Source organism: Trachypithecus francoisi, unplaced genomic scaffold, assembly GCF_009764315.1.
Source record: "Trachypithecus francoisi isolate TF-2019V2 unplaced genomic scaffold, Tfra_2.0 Lachesis_group19, whole genome shotgun sequence".
NCBI classification, from domain to species: Eukaryota; Metazoa; Chordata; class Mammalia; order Primates; family Cercopithecidae; genus Trachypithecus; species Trachypithecus francoisi.
In genome coordinates, this window is record NW_022681464.1 from 2,241,864 (window position 1) to 2,262,173 (window position 20,310).

Sequence of the window (20,310 nt, forward strand, 5' to 3'; positions counted from 1 at the left end):
GGCATCAGGGAAAAACGGGACCAGAGGACATAACAGCAGGGGCCCAGACCGCCATGTTTTCAATCACTATTGCACAAAAATCTTCCCCTTCAGCTCACACTTATGACCAGGTGGTCAGCTTGGTCTGTGGGTATGTGGGTATACCCCAAATTGGATGGCTGCTACACTGAAGCTCAGTGAGGGATAGCCCCAAAAGAAAGTGGTAAAGAGAACTTTCCCCAGGTAGAATATTGAGTACACCACATTACCTACTTTATATGAAAATACAAATGGCTCCAGGTAGTACTGCATATATAGACTTATGAACAAGGTCAAATAGCTTGGCTGATTGGCCAGTGATGGAAAGATCAGAAGCAAAAAGGTTTGGGGAAAAGGCATGTGGATAGGCCCACAGGAGTGAACACCAAGTAAAAAAGAAAAAAAAAAAAAAAATCTTCGAATCCCCTGTAAACACCAGACTGTATAATTTATGGAAGAGTCACTAAGTAATTATGTAGATGTAACAATTCAGCCAGATGACATTAGCCAGCCTCTAATGGTAGCATAAAAGTGCACGAATGATAAGGCTACAGAGGCAGGAATGGAACCTATGCACTGCTCACTGACATAGGCTCTAATCCTACACGGTTGTTGCTACTCACCAGAAGCTGCCACCACTACTGTATGCCCAATCTCCTAGCAACAGAGACAAATGCTGAGCTCCCAACAAAACACTGTTCCTTAAGAAAACCAACCAGCCTCTGGGTGACATGTTTACTTGCACTTCTTCTACTCTGGAAAGGTTGGAAATTCATCTTGACTTAAATAAAAACATATTCTGGGAATGTGTTGCTTTTCCTATTCTCAGGGCTTCTACCTGAACCACTATCTCAGAACTCAAAGTATTTGAGACCAACAAGTAATCCCTCATTATACTGAAAACGATCAAACAACTTACTCTATGGAAAAAGAGGTATAGGCATAAATGTATTGCCATGGGATCTGCTAATCCTATCACATATCAACAACAGCTGCTGACTTGATACAGCCAAAGTAAAGCCTTCAGAGGTGCAATTAAGGAGCCAGGCTGGAGATCATACCCTAAGCAAAAGGCATACTTTCTTCTAGAAAGTCTAGATCAATGGCCAGTATATGGTACCATGTCCTCAATAGGTAGACTAAACAAACACAAGAGATTAAAGTAGGCATAGAACTGCTTACCATGACTCCCAGTGACCCATTTGAAGAATCTGTGTTTACCACCCCTATGACTCTAGGCTTGTAGACTTAGAAGTCTTAATTCAAAAAGGAGGAATGCTTCTATCATTGAAATTTGAGCTATTGCTGCTGCTTGTCGTATCAGACTTCTTGTGCCAAAATACCAGCAGGCAAGGCAGGATACTATCCTAGCAAAAATAATTACCCAGGTCATTCAGAGGAGTTGGGAAAGAGGGAAAATATGATTGGCATTCTGACGATCTACTGGAGTACCTCTTAATACTCCCTTCCCCAATTTTGATGATGTATTGGCTAGTACAGTATATATGACCAATAAAGGGACAGGAGTTTGGGTCTACCTACCAGGTAAGCTACAGAAAATAGCAGAAATGCTAACTGAGGGTAAGAGGAATTTATAGTGGGTAGCAGGAGGGAAATAGTACCAATTGCAACCACCTTGAAACCAGTTGTAGGTGCATTGATGGGGGTTATAGTTCATCTCATTAACCTTCTTCTTTTCCCCAGGAAATAAGACTTCTCTAATCAAAAGGAATATATATCTCTTTCTGTGTATACACACACGCACAGCATCTACATAATATATAATCTATATGTATGTGTGTTTTGTGTGTACTCACACATCTTTCATCAAATGGTGATATACAGGTGAAAGATAAAAATATAACAAGTTCAAAGTCAAAATCATTTGAATTCAATATAAAAACCAGTATTCTTTTCTTCTGCTTTTTCTACTGTAGAGCGCAAAAAAAAAAAAAAGATACGGGATAACACTCTTTGGTATATTTACCACTTTACCACTGAAGTATGATATGATCAATATGTATGAATCTATCAAATTTTCCATATTATATGGATTTATACTTATCACTGGTCTCAGGACATTCATATTATTGTAGAATTCATTTCTAATTTCAAAGTCTGCCATACAGCCATATCCTCTTGATTAGCACTGAGCTGGCTTCCTACCTGAAGCACATGCTGAATGAAGGAGACAAGGTGAATGACAAGGCTTTATTTGCTGAGAAACCTCTGCCTACATAAAACTGGCATGAGGAAGTCATTATTAAACTGATACTGCAAACCGTGCTGCAAATCTTTCCACTAGCAGTCATTTTGAAACAGGACTTTTCCCTTAACCTTATCCACTAAGCTAAAAACCTAAATTTTGAATGGACATTGTCATTAAAATATGTGTTTACTAATTATTTTCTTGTAGGGTAGAAAAATATGCTAGAAGAAAGCTATCATTTTATTTATCCCAATAAATGCCTGTTATTTTTCTTGAGACTAAACAAAACCAACAAAAGACTTCATAATAGCTAACATTTGTGTGGCAATTTACAGCCCACAAATCCCTTTTACATGCATTTATTGCACTAAATCTTTGAGACAATTATCTACTGAATTTTACAGCTAAAGAAATAGAAAGTTGGAAAGGTTAGGCAATATTGCCTAAGAATTTCTTCATAAATATACACTATATTCCAATACATTTTTAAATCTCTACAACTAAACTGGATAAGAGTGCAGAAAGGAGATGTGGACATATCTCATACACTAAGTGAGTATTATACGGTCAAAGATCAAATGACTGCTTTATGCCAAACTTAGACTATCAATGACTCACTCAAGGAAAATGTTAGCATGGGTGTCAACATTTCTCTAATGGGAGGGAGACTTTGAAGTAGAAAAAAAAAAAAAAAAAAAAAAAAAACAAACATTACTTTCCTCTTATTTTTAACTTCAGAAGCCAAAATAATTGTACAATTTATTGAATAAATTTATAGTCAGATGCGCTGAAGTTAACACAGCCACTTTGAAAAAACTTGGCTCTGTATCTTCTTAGCTACAATTAATTACCAAGGCTTATAAAGGAAAATGTTCCAGGGAAGCTTATGCACTATAATATCACTGCAATATGTTTCAAAAATATTAAGTTGCACTTTTATGCATTTGGACCAATGATGGAACTTTAAAGAGAAATTCTGTAGTGTTAACGAGCATCTCTGCTTGTGTGAGGAAACTATAAGGACCCATTTACCTGCTTGGTTCCATTAACATTGTAGTATGGCACATGGAATTGACTCTTCTAAATTAGTTACAGAACTCCAGGAACAATTTGACCCTACACTAAACACAATTAGGCATTTAAATCATAGTAACTTTTCTCATACTAAGAGACAAAGTTTATCTTAATTCTCCAACAGCAACTAATATCAAAGTAAGAAGTACAGCCCTTTAGATTCAATCACTCATATATCGTTTCTTAGGCACTATTACACTGAAAAAATAAATTCTAACAGATCTTAATAATTGAACTAATTATTCAATGTTCATTGCTTCACACTGAATCCCAGTAGTTACTTGGTCAGAATCAATATGTAGTAGGAAACACTATAATTATAATGTAATTATATTGTAATATATATACAATTTTATTAGTATATTCCTTTTGTCCATTTGAATTTCTAGGTATTCTTATCATACTGATAAGATACAACTCATGAAAACAGATATAAAATACTTCTGGTTTTATGCCTTGATGTTCATGATTGACCCTTGTGAATTCCAAGCTATATGATACACTGCCTTAATAAAATGTTTTAAATTCAACATCATTTGTAATCAGTAACCTTTTCCAGGGGAGGACAGATAATTGATAATGCTTCTCATTTTTCTAAATGTCTAACCAATATATTTCCCCTACTACAGTGGAACTATTTTTTTAACCAATGTTAGAGGGAAAAAATAAAACCAATGTTTATTTATTTTTTTATTTGTCTTCCTCTTCCAATAAAAATGTGATTCTTTTAAAGTGGGAAATGTATCTCTTTTTTTATTTTCAATTTACTTCCCCAATAGTTAACAGAGCATTTAGCAGATAGTAGGCCTACAAAAATATTTGACAAATGAATGAATAAAAGAACCCATGATTGCTTAAAAGTAGGCATATATCTTAGATGAAAGAAGATCAAATGTGCAGATTACATTTACTGAGCAGTTACTATGTGGTAGATGTGATATGTGTCTTGCTTACATTATTCTGATTTAATTCTCCCATCAAACTGATGGCATAGATAGTACTATCCACATTTTGCAGGATATAATATTGAGGCTTAGAGTTAAGTGTCTGGCCTAATGTCACACAGCTAATATGTGATAGAGCTGTGATTTCCACTTAAATTGACTCCAAAGTCTATGCTCTGTCTATTCTATCACACAGCCAAATATGCAATATTAACTGAGACACAGACTCTACATCTTGCCCAAGCAAATCTACATTTTGGGAAATATCTATAATAGCATTTATTCTTGTTATGATTATATGGATTTTTCCCACAGCCTTTTTGTGCCTGGTAGAATATAATGAATACATTATTTCTTCCCATGGCAACTTTATTCTGTCTTCACTCATTTATGCCACTATATTAAACACATCCCAGGCTATATACGCCCCTATCGTAGGTGCATTTCCAGTTCCATGGCCTTCCACTTCCCTGCTCAGCAGTCAGTTACTTGCAACAACCTTCCACTGCAGACACTGTCAGAAAATGGAATGCCACACAACAGCTAGAACCACGATAAGAAACTCAGAGGTAATTAACATATTAAATTCATCTTATTATTTGTTCCTGCCTTGCTCCCCATCTCCCGCTGCACAGCTCCAGACAATTGCTAACTTCTAGGCTACCAAATAGTGTCCTTAATTTAATTACTACCTACCTGCACTACAATTTACTGGATGGTAACATGGGAGTAATTGATTTATCACCACCCAGTATGCCAATGGGATCTTAACTTATTGCTTACCTGTTCGCAACTCTGGCTACGGAAACTTCTTATTCTTGTAACACCTAATACATTGACTCTTTTTTTCTTCTCTTGAGATGGAGTCTTGCTCTGCTGCCCAGGCTGGAGTGCAGTAGTTTGATCTTGGCTCACTGTAATCTCCATCTCCCAGATTCAACTGATTCTCCTGCCTCAGCCTCCCAAGTAGTTGGGATTACAGGCATGGGCCACCATGCCCAACTAATTCTGTATTTTTAGTAGAGACGGGGTTTCGCCATGTTAGCCGGGCTGGTCTCAAACTCCTGACCTTAGGTGATCTGCCCACCTCGTCCTCCCAAAGAGCTGGGATTACAGGCATGAGCCATCACATCTGGCCCCAACACATTGACTCTTAACACATTTTTGCTAGACTATTCACTGAATAGTATACTTGCGGCAATAATATCTTATTTAGAAAGGAGACTTCTTAGCCAACATCCTGCCCTCCCTGTCAAAAATTAAAACAAACAACAATAAAACTCTGTCCCCAGATCTAAGGAGAGATTAATAGACAATCACATCATATAAATCAACTAAACTGAATTAACTTGCCATCACCAATGCTTACACAATATGGCCCCATATTTTTAATGTAATATGTGCAAAGTGTCATGTATGCAGGAAGCCATCCTCTACTTGTGCATGTGTGTGTGCATGTTCTATAGAGAGAGACAGAAAATAAATAATTGCATAAATAGATAGGACTGTGTGTCTGGCGCTATGTTACTTATGTACCATTATTGATAGAATCTCCTATAATGATTTTTTAAAACACCATTCATCTTCTTGATTTTTATCTTGATCTTTATCTAGAGGAAACTACGTATATATTTCACATTTGAAAATGCATACATTTCAAATAATTGTCCCTAGCATTTTCTGGCGAGAAAAACAAGTCATTAACTCAATTTAGTTTAGCAGACTATGTTCATTTCATTTCCTAAGTCACTAATTGCTAAAGAGGGAATAGGTAACTATATATAAAAGACTATGTTGAAACTTCATTAGGCTTATGTAAATATCCAACAACTACAGACACTGGCTCAAATAGGTCATTGTCTGTACTTCAGTGAGAAGCAGATTGTTATGGTTGCCAAGAGTAACTCTTGGCCACAAGCCTGTGGACAGGCTAAAGATGAACAGCTGGGTAATGCAGGTCCACAAGGTACTTCAAAATATATAGTGACCATTTATTGTCGAAACTTAAACAGAGAGGGCTATGTTCTTCCCGCCATGGTCAGCCTCATTGTTTAATTTATATTTATAGCTGGTCTCTCTACCATCTGTGCACACGGCCTGTGCTGCATCTCTGAGGAATTGGAGTGGCATTCTTTGAAGACCTGATTAAATAGCTAGGAAAAAGCAATCCATCATGTGTAAGAGGGAAATGTAAGACAGTCACAACGGTGTCCTGTCACACTTTCAGATTTTTATCTTCATTTTCTTTTACTTTCTTTTGAATCCAATGCCAAATACAATAAACAACGACCAAGACTGTAGAAGCCACTGACAACACTCTACCATCTAGATGGAAAATAAACGAATTATCGAGATTTTCCTGTGCTCTAGTGAGGAGTTAAATGTCATTTCTGCTGAAGGGAGCCTTGACACTTTATGGTCACATAGACCTAAACAAATCAGACCCAAGTGGAATGCAAGATACCATGAATTAAAGGCCTCCTGTAGAGTTCCTGTTATAAGTGAAATTGAACATTGATAACACGTTGATTGAATAAGCTGAAATATTGGAAATTAGTAGGAAATAGCTTTCTATTTTTCTGCTGTAATCCATCTTCAAACACACAGTCAGCTCTGTCCTCTCAACCCTGATTGTAACTTGGGTCCATCCTCTGGTCCTGGGGTGAGGTAAGTATTTAAAAAGCCTTATTGGTCGGGCGTGGTGGCTCATGCCTGTAATCCCAGCACTTTGGGAGGCAGAGGCATGTGGATCACCTGAGGTCAGGAGTTCAAGACCAGCCTGGCTAACCTGGTGAAATGCTGTCTCTATTTAAAAAAAAAAAAAAAAAAAAATTAGCTGGGCTTGGTGGTGGGAACCTGTAATTCCAGCTACTCGGGAGGCTGAGACAGGAGAATCACTTGAACCTGGGAGGCCAAGGTTGCAGTGAGCTGGGATTATGCCATTGCACTCCAGCCTGGGCCACAGAGTGAGACTCTGTCTCAAAAAATAAATAAATAAATAAATAAATAAATAAATAAATAAATTTTTAAAAAAGCTTTATCTTCAGGTATTCAAAAACAAAATAAACAGAACCCCCCCATCCCAAAACACACAAACACCTCAGTGAGATCTAAATCAAAACATTCAACTAATAGTTTAAAATTTCTTTCCATCTCTCCAAGCAGGCATAGATTGTAAATAGGGAAGGGGGCAGTAAGACTGCCTATCATCTGTGTTTGAGTCTCTCAGTTCACTTCTCCCTTCTATGTAGGGCTTCCTCAGGGTCAGAGAGGGGAGGATGAATTTGGAATAAAGAGACAAAGACTGTTTTTCTCAGCTTGCCCTTTCAAAAGTCCACACTCATGGAAGGTTTCTGCATGCTTTTTTTGTGGAGCAGTTCTATGAGTTCTTCAGAAAATTCTCACCTTAGAAATGCAGTCACTGGACCCCTGCTGAAGTTGGCAAAGCACTCTCTGGCTGACCTGCACCACCCTCCTAGCTCAGCTCCATCCAGGCAGCATCACTCTAGTGTCTTGGTTGGGACAGCCTCAGCAGACATGACCTCTTGGGCAAAGTCCTTTCAAGAAACCTGCAGCCTTGCCTTCTTTAAGTAGAACTGACACCCTTGTTCTTCTCAAGGGTGGAAATAGAGCTCCTTCCCAATGCTGTCCTCTCCTTTCTCTTCCCTGCATTGTGGACAGCTCCAGGTGGTTTCCAGCCAGTGTGGAGGCTAAAGTAACTCCATCTTGGAAGCTAATCCACCAGGTTTGTTGGCTTCTGATTAACCCCTCTTCTGGGAAGCCTATAAGATTTCCTGTTTATCTATTGTTCCTTGTGTAACAGCAGGTACTTACCATAAATCCTGCCATTAGGTCAGAAAACTTTGGTGTAACTGTACTTCCATCATCAGTGTTTTCTGGATTTGTCAGCCTCTTTCTTTGGTCTCTCAGCTTCCTCAGACATTGGGGGCAGGTTTGTAGAGACCATGAAACAGCAGAATAAAGTTGACCATGTCCCATTTTTGCAATTAGTCCCCAGCAACAAACACACACACTCTGTCTAAAAGGTTTTCTTGGAGTCTGTATAACTTGGCTTGTACAGGAGAGAAAATACCATGACAACCTCTCATCCCATGAATTCTAGCACTTCGAAGAATGCTCCCTTCCCTGTGAATAGTTGCAGGGATGCTCACTGGGCTTCTTTGGTCAGTGCCAAGTGCTAGGAGGATACATCTTACACCTCCTTTAGAAATATGAAATCACGTATCTCGCACTGTCCTCAGCTCTGTGGCTTTAGCTGAAAAATCAAACTTATCTACAATTCTCTTGTTCTGTGACTTGTGTAGCAGCCAGGATCAGCTTAAAGGCGTCCATACTTTTGTCACTAATGATATGGTACAGTTTTTAAAGTGTGACTCACATTAGAGACCCTGATTTTAAAGGTTCCTTTTCTCCTACTTATCCATTACTAGTTCAGCAGAAAATAATATACTTAGTCACACAAATGAAGCTACACTGACACGTAAGCACATCAGATGAAGGGAAAAGAAGTCCGTCAGAGAAACTCATATCTCGAGCAAGAGTTAATTGCCCCCTTTTAATTCCTACATAGTTCCTTTGGCTTCTTTACTCATTTGGCATTGTTGCTCTATAGTTCTTTTATTTTTATTTCAATCAAGGAAGAAGGAGAAAGTCATCCTTGTGAGCATTGCTATGAATCTTCAGATAACTGGCTGGGGTGCATAAAATATAAAGACTTAATAGGCATATTTTAAATGATAAAAGCCAAAGAAAGACTATGTCTTATATGTTTTTCCTACTTTCTATTAAACTTACTTCAGGAAAAGATTAACACAAAAGTGAGCCATGTCAAAAGGAAGAAAATTGGTCCAAAAGAGTTGAAATATATGTAACATGACAGATAATTTTTTATGAGAGATATTAATATTTGGAAGTATTTGGATGTGCATAAACAACTATCTTGTCCCTGTTTTAACCTTCTTTAGTGTTAATCATTTCAGAGCAGCAGGATGGTTCTTTTGTTTTTATTTTTGTCTCTCCTCCCAAGAAATTGTGTTGTTTTAGAGCTATTACATAATGGATCTAATATCAATTTATTCTAGTTTTTGTTTTGTTTTCCTTTTGGAGACAGAGTCTTGCTCTGTTGCTTGGGTTGTAGTGCAGTAGTGTGATCATAGCTTACTACAGCTTCAACACCCTGGGCTCAAACGATTGTCCTGCTTCAGCCTCCCAAGTAGCTGGGCTACAGGTGGCTGCCACCATGCCCAGCTAGTTTTTATTTATTTATTATTTTTTAATTTTCAGTACAGACAAAGTCTTGCCATGTTGTCCAGATTGGTCTCAAATTCCAGGTCTCAGGCCATCCTCACCCCTTGGCATCCCAAAGAGCTGGAATTATAGGCATGAGCCACTGTGCCCGGAATTATTCTAGAATTCTATAATTCAGCACTATATTAAACTTCCAAAGGACTATAAAACAAAATGACACTTTTTACAATTATAATTAAAAAGAGTAATTTTTCAAGATCTACTTGATATGGTCTGAATCTGTGTCCCAACCGAAATCTCATGTCAAATTGTAATCCCCAGTGTTGGAGGTGGGGCCTGATGAGGGGGTGATTAGATCACAGGGGCAGATTTCCCTGCTGGTACTGTTCTCCTGATAGTGACTGAGTTCTCATGAGATCTGGTTGCTTAAAAGTATGTAGCACTTCCCCCACACACACACCTTTCTCCTGCACCAACCACATAAGATGTGCTTGCTTCCCCTTCGCCTTCTGTCTTGATCTCAAGTTTCCTGAGGCCTCCCCGAAGCCCAGCAGATGGCCAGCATCATGCTTCCTATACAGCCTGCAGAACCATGAGCCAATTAAACCTCTTCTCTTTATAAATTACCCAGTATCAGATATTTCTCTACAGCAGTACGGGAACAGACTAATACACTAATTAAAAGAAGATAAGAGAAAGAGGGCCTTACTTTCAAGTGGTTATATCTATTTTTCTGCCAACTTCCATTGATTCAAGATTACATAATAATCATTGATTCAAGATTACATATAAGAAAATATGTATAGCCCTTATGTATATGTATTTATAGATATGTGTGTATGTATATATTCACATATATAACTAAAATATACACATAACATATATGCAAGGTATATATTGTATCTTTTATATTTAAATGGAATGCTGGGAAGAAAGGCAGACCATAAAAGAGGGAGAAGGTAATGATTTAGTGGTTATTGCCTTGAAAACCAGAGGCCCTATTATTCATGATGACTATATCTCATTGGAGATTTTATATATATATATATATATGTGTATATATATATTTATGTGTATTTATATACATAAATATATACACATATACATATGCACATGATTTTCTAGAAGGAATATGTCATCAATACACAAGTATACACCTTAATTAATTAAATAATTTCATATTGCCATATTGCCTCTGAGGGGTAGGGAAAACAGTATGGATTTTATAAACAGACTATGCATAATTTTCATTCCAGGTACCAAAGCAAAATTCCCATCGTCTTACCAGGCTTAGGAACAATGAGCTGTGCACTGGTCTGGGCATTTCCAGCCTCATTTTCAGCCACACATTGATAAAAGCCTTCGTCTGACTTCACCACCCCAAGTATCCGTAAGTTGCTTCCTCCCTAGGGAAAAGAAAAAGCAAGTGAAATACTTTAGAAAGCAAAAAACTAAAGGTGACAAAATGAACTTAGATGAGACCAAAGTTTAGTAAACCACCACAGAAGAAACAAGAGGAGAGGCCCTGAGGTGTCTCAGCTTTGCAGACATGCTCTATGCCACCTGGGAAATGTCACACATTCCCAATTTTCTTTTTTGAATTCACAGGCATCAGTTTAACCAAGAGCTACGTTAAAAAATATGCTGACAAAAATATGCATCATCCTCAATACCTAAATGAGCAGTCAACAGACAAGTCTTTTTTTAAGTATAGAGGAAACAAAGATTAGCATGAAAAGAAATCTCACTCTTTTACTTGTTATTGAAGGAAGTTCAGGTTTAGTAGCTGCTGAGGAAAAAAAAGAAGGCTATAAATACTGATATCTGTGAATGCTAAAGGACAACAAATCAAAGTTGAATATTTTCTGGAAGTGTTTGCTTAAGTGTTCCTTAAAATATTAGTGTAAGAAAAATGTCTAAAAATTCTTTAAAAATTGAAATGGCTTCGACATATACCCTTTTGGGGTTTGGAGAGGGGAATATGGTGGATATTTTATACCCATGTGGTTCTTGTTGTATGGCTGAAATGTTTCATCTTTATAGATTAAATGCAGTGACATTAACTCCTTTTATTTAGAAATTGAGCCATCATAGTTTTCAAGGATGGTGATAAAATGATCCAGAGATAGCATTTAATTATACTAACTCAGTTTATCTTCAATATTAGTGTAAGAATTAGTTAAGTAAGTGAAACGTGTTAAATTAGCTCCCCTGAAGTCATTAAGAGATAAATATTACCTCATGGGGAATTCTTAATTGTTTTTAGTGTCTTGTAGTCAATTCCTAGCTGATGTAAAATTCTTTGACAAAGCTGGCTAACTTCTAATTAAGAATTTTCATATAACTTACTATTTGTGCTCAGTGTTATGTGTGTGACAGACAATGGCTCTCAAATTTCTGGAGCTGTTGAGGAAATATTTTTAAGCACAATTTAATGCAAATAGAGCAATATCTTACATTTTATTTCACTTATAAAAGAATTTAAATAGGTTGACTGTAATGAGTCATGCTGGGAGAAAGATTACATTCAAAATGTAGAAAAAAATAAATGTTGCCTTTTACAATGTGTTCTTAAGGGCACTGAAAAATGTCCTTTAAGTGTAAGTAGCGTATCTCTTAGGCATATACAACACTTTTTAAGGTTCCCATTGGCAGATCATTTTTAATTCAGTGGTAGTGGAAATAGCATCACCTTTAAAGGAAATAATGGATCACTCTGGTATTTAAAAGTTAAAATTTTATCTTTCTTACTCTATTTCTAACCAATTAAACAAATGCACCTAAAAGTGAAAAATAATAAGTGGTGATAAAAGTGATAAAATGTCCTTTATGGATTTATTCCTTAAGAACCTTTATAGTAGGCCAACACGCATGCACATAGATATTATGAAAGTTTCTGAAAGTCGACTGATTGTGGAAGAGACACTTTGCAACAAAGACCATTGCAATATGATGGAGAAAGCTTGTGTCTGGACTCATAGGATGACTATGCTCTAATCTCATTCTGCCCGGGAGATCTGGCTTAGATTACAGCTCTTTGAAAGTGTCATGTCTGCATCTCAAACTCTTTGAAAGTGTCATGTCTGCATCTGAAACATAAGTAGACCTAAAACCCTCTTCTTTAGCTGCAAGTTCTTTTATTTTTTATATTTAATTAACTAACTAATTAATTAATTTTTTTGAGATGGAGTCTCACTCTGTCGCCCAGGCTGGACTGCAGTGGCGCAATCTCGGCTCACTGCAAACTCTGCCTCCCGGGTTCATGCCATTCTCCTGCCTCAGCCTCCTGAGTAGGTGGGACTACAGGCACCTGCCACCATGCCCGGCTAATTTTTTTTGTATTTTTAGTAGAGACTGGGTTTCACCGTGTTAGCCAGGATGGTCTCGATCTCCTGACCTTGTGATCCGCCCACCTCGGCCTCCTAAAGTGCTAGGAAGATGCAATTTCTTTGCTGTTTGAAAAGAACTTTTTGTCATTCTCATATATTCATATACCTAGTCAGAACCTCCAGTGCTAACCTATACCTATAAGTGAGTTTTCATAGAGCGTTTGAAAATGAGACAAGCATTCAGCCAGTAACAGCAAAATCTACAATAATGGAAGTTATTAAGCACTCCCTGTGTACCAGGGCAACAACTCAGTAAATACAGTACCACTGTCCATATTATCTCCCACAATAGGGATAGAAAATGAACTAAACCTTATAGGAAACTATAAAAGTTATTCCTCTTAGCTTCAATTCATTCAAGTATTCAAAATTACAAAGCAATGTGTACTGTGGTTCTTCATGGCCTCTCTATCACTGCAGCCACCAATGCCACCAGCACCCACTGTCCTTATGACCACATCACCACTGCCCTTCTCAACTGTTCATGAAGGATAAGCTGGTCCTACAGGGCAGGGTAGGAAGACAAAAGCTGTCTGTCTTACCAAGTGAAGACTTCCATAATCATAAGTAACATGTCTTATAAAACTGTATTAAAACGGGTAAAAGTCAAAGAAGTAAGGGATTCTTGGCTTAAATCTAGAACTAGATTCTAAACTCTCTTTGATAAACCAGCAGTGAAACTGTGAAACTACTCAGAAATTCTTAGGCTGTCTGTATTTCATTTATTTTTGTTTGTTTGTATGTTTTAAAGTCTTGTCTGTAAAACCAGGGGGCTGAACTCTTTGATCACTCTTTTTGAGTTCAAAAATTATTACGTCTAGAAAATAATTTGCTTTATTTGAATAATTTTCTTACATCACAAAATATCTCCAACGGAACCATTTTTTTTTTTTCAGGAAATAAAAGCAAATGGAAAAAAATAGAAAACAATGAATGGGATTACAAAACAAATATGAAACAAAATAATTACCACTATCTGAAAATAATCACTAGGAATGACCACATCTCCATTCTTCATCCAATTCACAGTGGGCACAGGCTTTCCAGAGACTGTACATTCAAACTCAATATCCATGCTTTCATAGGCATAGAGGTTGGAAGGATGATTTAAAAACCATGGCGGAACTGCAAAGACAGAAACAAAAAGTGAGTGGGTGAGGATGTGAACTTGCATGCTGCTGAGGTCTTTACTGAGTTTAAAACACTGCTCTGGGATAGAAAATATTTGTAATTCAAATAATTCCCTAAGCCCTTAGCTTATTATACAGGAACTATTATAAAACAAGTCTTTTGTTCCCCCAAATGCCACAAGGAAAGAAAAAAGGAAACACTATTCGAGGAAAAAAAAAAAAAAACATACATAATAAACATTCTGAACAGCCATGTGTTATGTATCCAATTGACTTACATGCTGAAAAGTACATAAGTCTTTGGAAACTATTCCGATGAAGTAAAGAAAGGGAAGCTGGTAGAACTGAGACAACCCAGAGTATAAGATGAGAAAGCTCAGTTGTCCTGTAATTCTAGTTTCATTAGGATTGAGTTAATGTGACGGACTCATATTCTGTTGAAACTGGCTATAGCAATAGGGAACTACACAAAGCCTATATCACCTTTACTATGGCCACATTCTTATTGTCTTAGCAATTACCTATTGTAGTATATTAATTATACTGTATTATTCTTTTCTCAGCATGATATGTGATATACTAATTTAATTCCATTTCTTAATTATCATAACACTAGTTACTCTATGATGGAAATTTGCAATTGAATGAAAATTACAAATATAACACATCTTTAGTAATGAATCACTCAGTCTTAGTCCCTCAAAACCTTGCCTAGGAGAAAGAAATTTTGAAAAGTAACGTTTATTCTCTTCCATGGGGAAACTTAGAGTGACCTCAGATTTAAATATTCATATTGACTGAGAAGCCAGATTAAATTCACAGTGAAGTAGCACCCATGATCTTGTTTCACATAGAAAATGGATATGTATTTTTAGTAGCCATCAAAGGTAGACTCATATAGAAATGTGTATGAGTTCTAATCTCATGTCATTTTTGTCATGCTCAATGAGTGATGAGTGCTAATTTTTTGCCCAAGTAGCTGTTGTATTTTGCTCTTTCTAACAGCCATCAGCAAACTTTCTCCTGACACCAAAGTTAACGTTCAATCTTTGATGGTCATTGCCTCCCAGAAAAATAAAAGAGCTGGTAAAAACTCCCAGGATTTAAGTCCTGATTTTTCCTGCTAAATGATCGCTCTCTCCTTCTTATTTCCCTGATTAGTAACTAAATAATATTTGGACCTCTAGCACTAAACAACTTGGCTAAAATTATTTATTAATTATTGATGACATTTTTAGTATAAGGCTTTTTTGATTCCTTAGCCAAATTCACTGACAATAAACCAAAAGATATCAGAAATAATACTTGAATGCCTCTGAGCAGATATATTAGTTGAATATATGGAACAGTTCATTCTGCTGTCTGTTTTTCCAAAGACTTTGGTCAAGGGTTCATTTACTACCCAATGCCCAACATTTACTGAGAGCTGACAATGCACAATTTATTGGCCTAAGTCCTTTATATTGATTATTCTCACTTCCACTACCTGAAGCAAGTTCTACTAGTTCCATTTTACAAATGGAGAAATTGAAGTACAAGGTGTTTAAATAACTTTCCCAAAATTATACATCTTGTAAATTGTGAAGGCAGACAGTCTGATTCCCTGCTTATGTACTAAACTGATTGGCTATAATTGTCTCTTTTGCCACTTGAAAATTCTGGTAGAAAGATAATGCAATAATATTTCTAAAGTATCAGAGATAATTGTGATAAGCAATTAGAATCATTAAATAAAAACACGTTTCTAACCCTCTTCCCCCTTTAAGTTCTTCTTTCTTGGTGCCATAAAACCTACCTGAATCTATCCATCCTTAGTGTTTCTGAAATCATTATGTCTACATTAGAGTTTTTCAAAATTTGGGTCACATCCATTAGAACTTGAAATTAATTGACTGGGTTGAGACTAAAATTTAAATATATACATTTATGTATATGTATACACAGAGAGAGAGAGAGTAAGATAGAAAGGATTAGGAATATAGAGGGAAAATAGAAAGGGAGAGAAGAGAACACCAAGTTTATATTGAAGAAAAAAAAGAGAGTTTCAAGAGCCCAAATAATGGAGCCAGATTGGGCTGGGTTTAAATCTCAAGTCCTTCTCTAACTACAAGTGCCTGTTACTATCCTCATCTATAACTTGAAGAATTCATAATAATGACAGTTAATGTTTGTAAATAACAGTGCATAATTGCATGATAAATAAATGCAAAAATATATAAGAGTACATCACTGGTAGCAAACATAATTATTGTATATAAGTATACACAAATACATAAATATATATGGTATGTCTACGTGTGTGTGTGTGTGTGTGTGTGTAGCCTCTTGCTTTTTTTCAATTTTGTTATTTCCTGATTCTCCAATTAGAGTAGTTTTCTATAATCTCAATGTCAAAAATAGTGTGCTTTACATAATAGAATTTCTCAAAGAACAAATGATTGAGTTTAAGTGATTGCTGTATTCTAATAGTTTCACGCAGATCCACTGTTTCTCCAACTTGGGTTTGTAGGACTCATTTTCGTTTATTTTCTCTCAATGGAACTAAACAAAGCAAAGCTGATCACATAGTGAATCCCTAAAACCTTCTCTTATATTAATAAAATAGAGTGATTTCTGATTAACCAAGGGGAAAATAATCTGATTTAACCATAAAATTATAGTTGTAATACTGTTTAGTGCTACAGGGATGCCTCAACAATTATTTCCTGATTACAAATGTGTATATGAGTTCTAATCTACGTTTTGTAATTTTCTGATATTTCTTAGGTTTCCAGCATTACACTGGACACCTTGTCTTCTCTGGCTATCTTGATATCTTTATTTCTACTCAGATTCTCTAAAATTTCACAGTATATCAGACAGCACTCAAGGGAAAAAATAATTTTCTCACTTACATGGGGAGTTGAAGTATCAAACAGCAATACTGTGAATCAGAAATGAGTCTAAGTCACTGATGGACCTTTGGGTTGATTCCAGGTCTTTGCTATTGTGAATAGTGCTGCAGTGAACATACGTGTGCATGTGTCTTTATAGCAGCATGATTTATAATCCTTTGGGTATATACCCAGTAGTGGGATAGCTGGGTCATATGGTACTTCTAGTTCTAGATCCTTGAGGAATCGCCATACTGTTTTCCATGATGGTTGAACTAGTTTACAATCCCACCAACAGTGTAAAAGTGTTCCTATTTCTCCACATCCTCTCCAGCACCTGTTGTTTCCTGACTTTTTAATGATTGCCATTCTAACTGGTGTGAGATGGTATCTCATTGTGGTTTTGATTTGCATTTCTCTGATGTGACAGACTGGATTAAGAAAATATGGCACATATACACCATGGAATATTATGCAGCCATAAAAAAGGATGAGTTTGTGTCCTTTGTAGGGACATGGATGCAGCTGGAAACCATCATTCTCAGCAAACTATCACAAGAACAGAAAACCAAACACCGCATGTTCTCACTCATAGGTGGGAACTGAACAATGAGATCACTTGGATTCTGGAAGGGGACCATCACACACCGGGGCCTATTATGGCGGGGGGTGAGGAGGGATTGCATTGGGAGTTATACCTGATGTAAATGATGAGTTGATGGGTGCTGACGAGTTGATGGGTGCAGCACACCAACATGGCACAAGTATACATATGTAAAAACCTGCACGTTATGCACATGTACCCTAGAACTTGAATTAAAAAAAAAAAAAAACGAGTCTAAGTCTAACCAGGTACTGTGACTCAGCCTCTAATCCCAGCACTTTGGGAGGCAGAGATGGGCAGATCACCTGAGGCCAGGAGTTCAAGACCAGCTTGACCAACATAGTGAAACACCATCCCTACACACACACACACACACAAAAAATTAGCCAGGCATGGTGGCACATGCCTATAATTCCAGGTACTTAAGAGGCTGACGCATGAGAATCCCTTGAACCTGGGTGGCAGAGTTTGCAGTGAGCCGAGATTGTGCCACTGCACTCCAGCCTGGGTGACAGAGCAAGACTCTGTCTCAAAAAGAAAAAAGTCTAAGTCTCATGTTTTCTGAAATATACTGTTATTGGGCAGTGTTATCAGTCATCAGTAGACTATATCATAAAGACAAGGGCTAATGATTTTTCTCCATATCTCAATGCCTAGTACAATGCCTCATCCTTAGTACATGCTCAACAAAGATTTGTTACTGATGCTAATAAATAACTCAAGCAACAAAATGCATATTTTCATCCTTTGCTGTGGCAATATTGGTAGAAGATGAGTAGAACGAGTTCGAATAATGCCATGGAAATGATATATGTATAAAATAATGTTATTTTCTTGTCATAAAAAAGTCAGTGATTGATAAGAAAAAATAAAGAGTGAAGAATGAGGAACCATGGCTGTTTAGAGAAAATAACAGGTTTTAGAAAACTTTTCAGAAATATTATTAAAGCATATCTTCCAAGTTCGCTGAGCAAAAGTAATTAAAATACTTACATAACATGGGAGAGGGTCTTAAAAAGGTCTAAACATACAGGCTTGGGTTGGATTAGGAATTAGGTTAAAGCTGTTCAACCTTTCTTTTAAATAATATATCACCAAATTGCTACTTACTTCTTACACTTATCATCCACACATGACTTACATATACCCCATGGCTCAATGAAACAAATGACCCTTTTCTAATGCTAAGTCTTTGTAAATTCTATTTTCTCATCCTGAAATGTTTACTATTTCACTCTATAATATATACACTGATATAGTTTGGCTGTGTTTCCACCCAAATCTCATCTTGAATTATAGTTCCCGTAATCTTCACATGTCATAGGAGGGACCCAGTAGGAGGTAATTTACTCATGGAGATAGTTACCCTCATGCTATTCTCATGACAGTGAGTGAGTTCTTACAAGATCTGATGGATTTATAAGAGACTTTTCCCCCTTTGACTTGGCACTTCTCCTTGCTGCTGACATGTGAAGAAAGACATGTTTGCTTCCCCTTCCACCATGGCTGTAAGTTTCCTGAGGGCTCCCCAGCCATGCTGAACTGTGAGTCAATTAAACCTCTTTCCTTTATAAATTACCCAGTCTCAGGTGTGTATTTATCAGCAGCATGAGAACGGACTAATACAGACACCCTACCTATCCTTCATGAGGCTACTTCTCCAAGAAGGATGTCCTGATTTTTTCTTGAAAAAATTTCTTTCCTTTTGGAAACTCTGTGGTATTTATTTTAATTGATTTATGGAATTTTACTTGGTTTCTTCTGCACTGTACTTATTTGTGCATGAGCTTTATCTTGACACTAGTATGTGACTTCTCAGTGGAAGTGGTTCTATCATGGTAACATGAAATCAGTATGTAACTTAATATATTTTTGATGATTACACTATTCTGCAAGGCAGTGAACAAATAAAATTTACGCAATTTTCCCTTCTTTTTTGATCTCTGCTTTTTTTTTTTTTTTTTTCAGTCATGAGCAGACTAGGATCTGTGATCTATTTGTCCCATTTTAGGATTTCTTCCTAGAATTTAGGATCAGGGTATAATCATGTTATACCATTCACAGCTCTGGAGTCCTATATTCTCAACAAAAATTGATAAAGTCACCTCTAATTAAAGGGTAATGGGAAGTACCATTTTTTTTATTATGAAAAAACTTTCATTATACCACTTCTGTTCTCAAAATGTTGTCATTGAGCTTTCAGTGTTCACAGAATAAAGACCAAGCTTGTAACTTTATATTTAATAACTCAGAGGTTAAAAACTTACCTGCTCAAATCTTACTTCTCATTCCTTTTCTGTAGAAATCATCTAATCTACTTAAACCAATTCTACCTGCTATTAAAACCTGGTAAAATAGTTAAAATGGCTCTTTAGGATGATTTAATATAATTGCTTTATTTTACAGATAGAAAAACTGACTGAAGAGTGAATATGATTCATTAATGACCATGGATATATTTCTTCAGAATATTTCTGGTCATGGATTCCTGTCTGGAATTGCATTCATCAGATGTTATATGTTCTATGTATTCTCCAAGAAGCAACTCACATCTCCCTTTTCCATAACGTTCCATGAAGCTGAGAGTAGTTTTCTCCTTCTTGCAGTGGTCTATCTCTGTGCCCAATTTTTGCATTACTTATTATATAAGTTATCTTTCACATATATCACCACTTACCCACCAGATTAAGGTTCTTAAAGATGGAGCCTGAAGCATATGTTTGTTTGTTTTTTAAATCTCTTTGCATATTACATAGTTCCCTGCTTTCTCCCACTTCTGTGGAAGGATTCATTTCACTACT

At 36.6% G+C, this 20,310-nt stretch overlaps 1 protein-coding gene across 1 annotated transcript; it reads right to left on the bottom strand.

The window, feature by feature from the left end:
- Positions 1–10,703: 10,703 nt before the first annotated feature.
- On the bottom strand, positions 10,704–14,140 carry LOC117063887 (netrin receptor DCC-like). Its single transcript, XM_033177699.1, has 2 exons — positions 13,873–14,140; positions 10,704–10,919 (listed from the first exon to the last, which is right to left on the bottom strand). Exons 1-2 carry the CDS (start codon positions 14,074–14,076, stop codon positions 10,761–10,763), a joined length of 363 nt encoding a protein of 120 aa, XP_033033590.1. The 5' UTR covers positions 14,077–14,140; the 3' UTR covers positions 10,704–10,760.
- Between the last annotated feature and the right edge of the window lie 6,170 nt (positions 14,141–20,310).

Excerpts from the sequence above, each read along its gene's own strand:
- LOC117063887 (XM_033177699.1), bottom strand. The coding sequence starts at position 14,076 with ATGCAAGTTCACATCCTCACCCACTCACTTTTTGTTTCTGTCTTTGCA. Across the intron at positions 10,920-13,872 it reads GTGATTATTTTCAGATAGTG|GGAGGAAGCAACTTACGGAT; the intron begins GTAATTATTTTG and ends TCTTTTCCCTAG.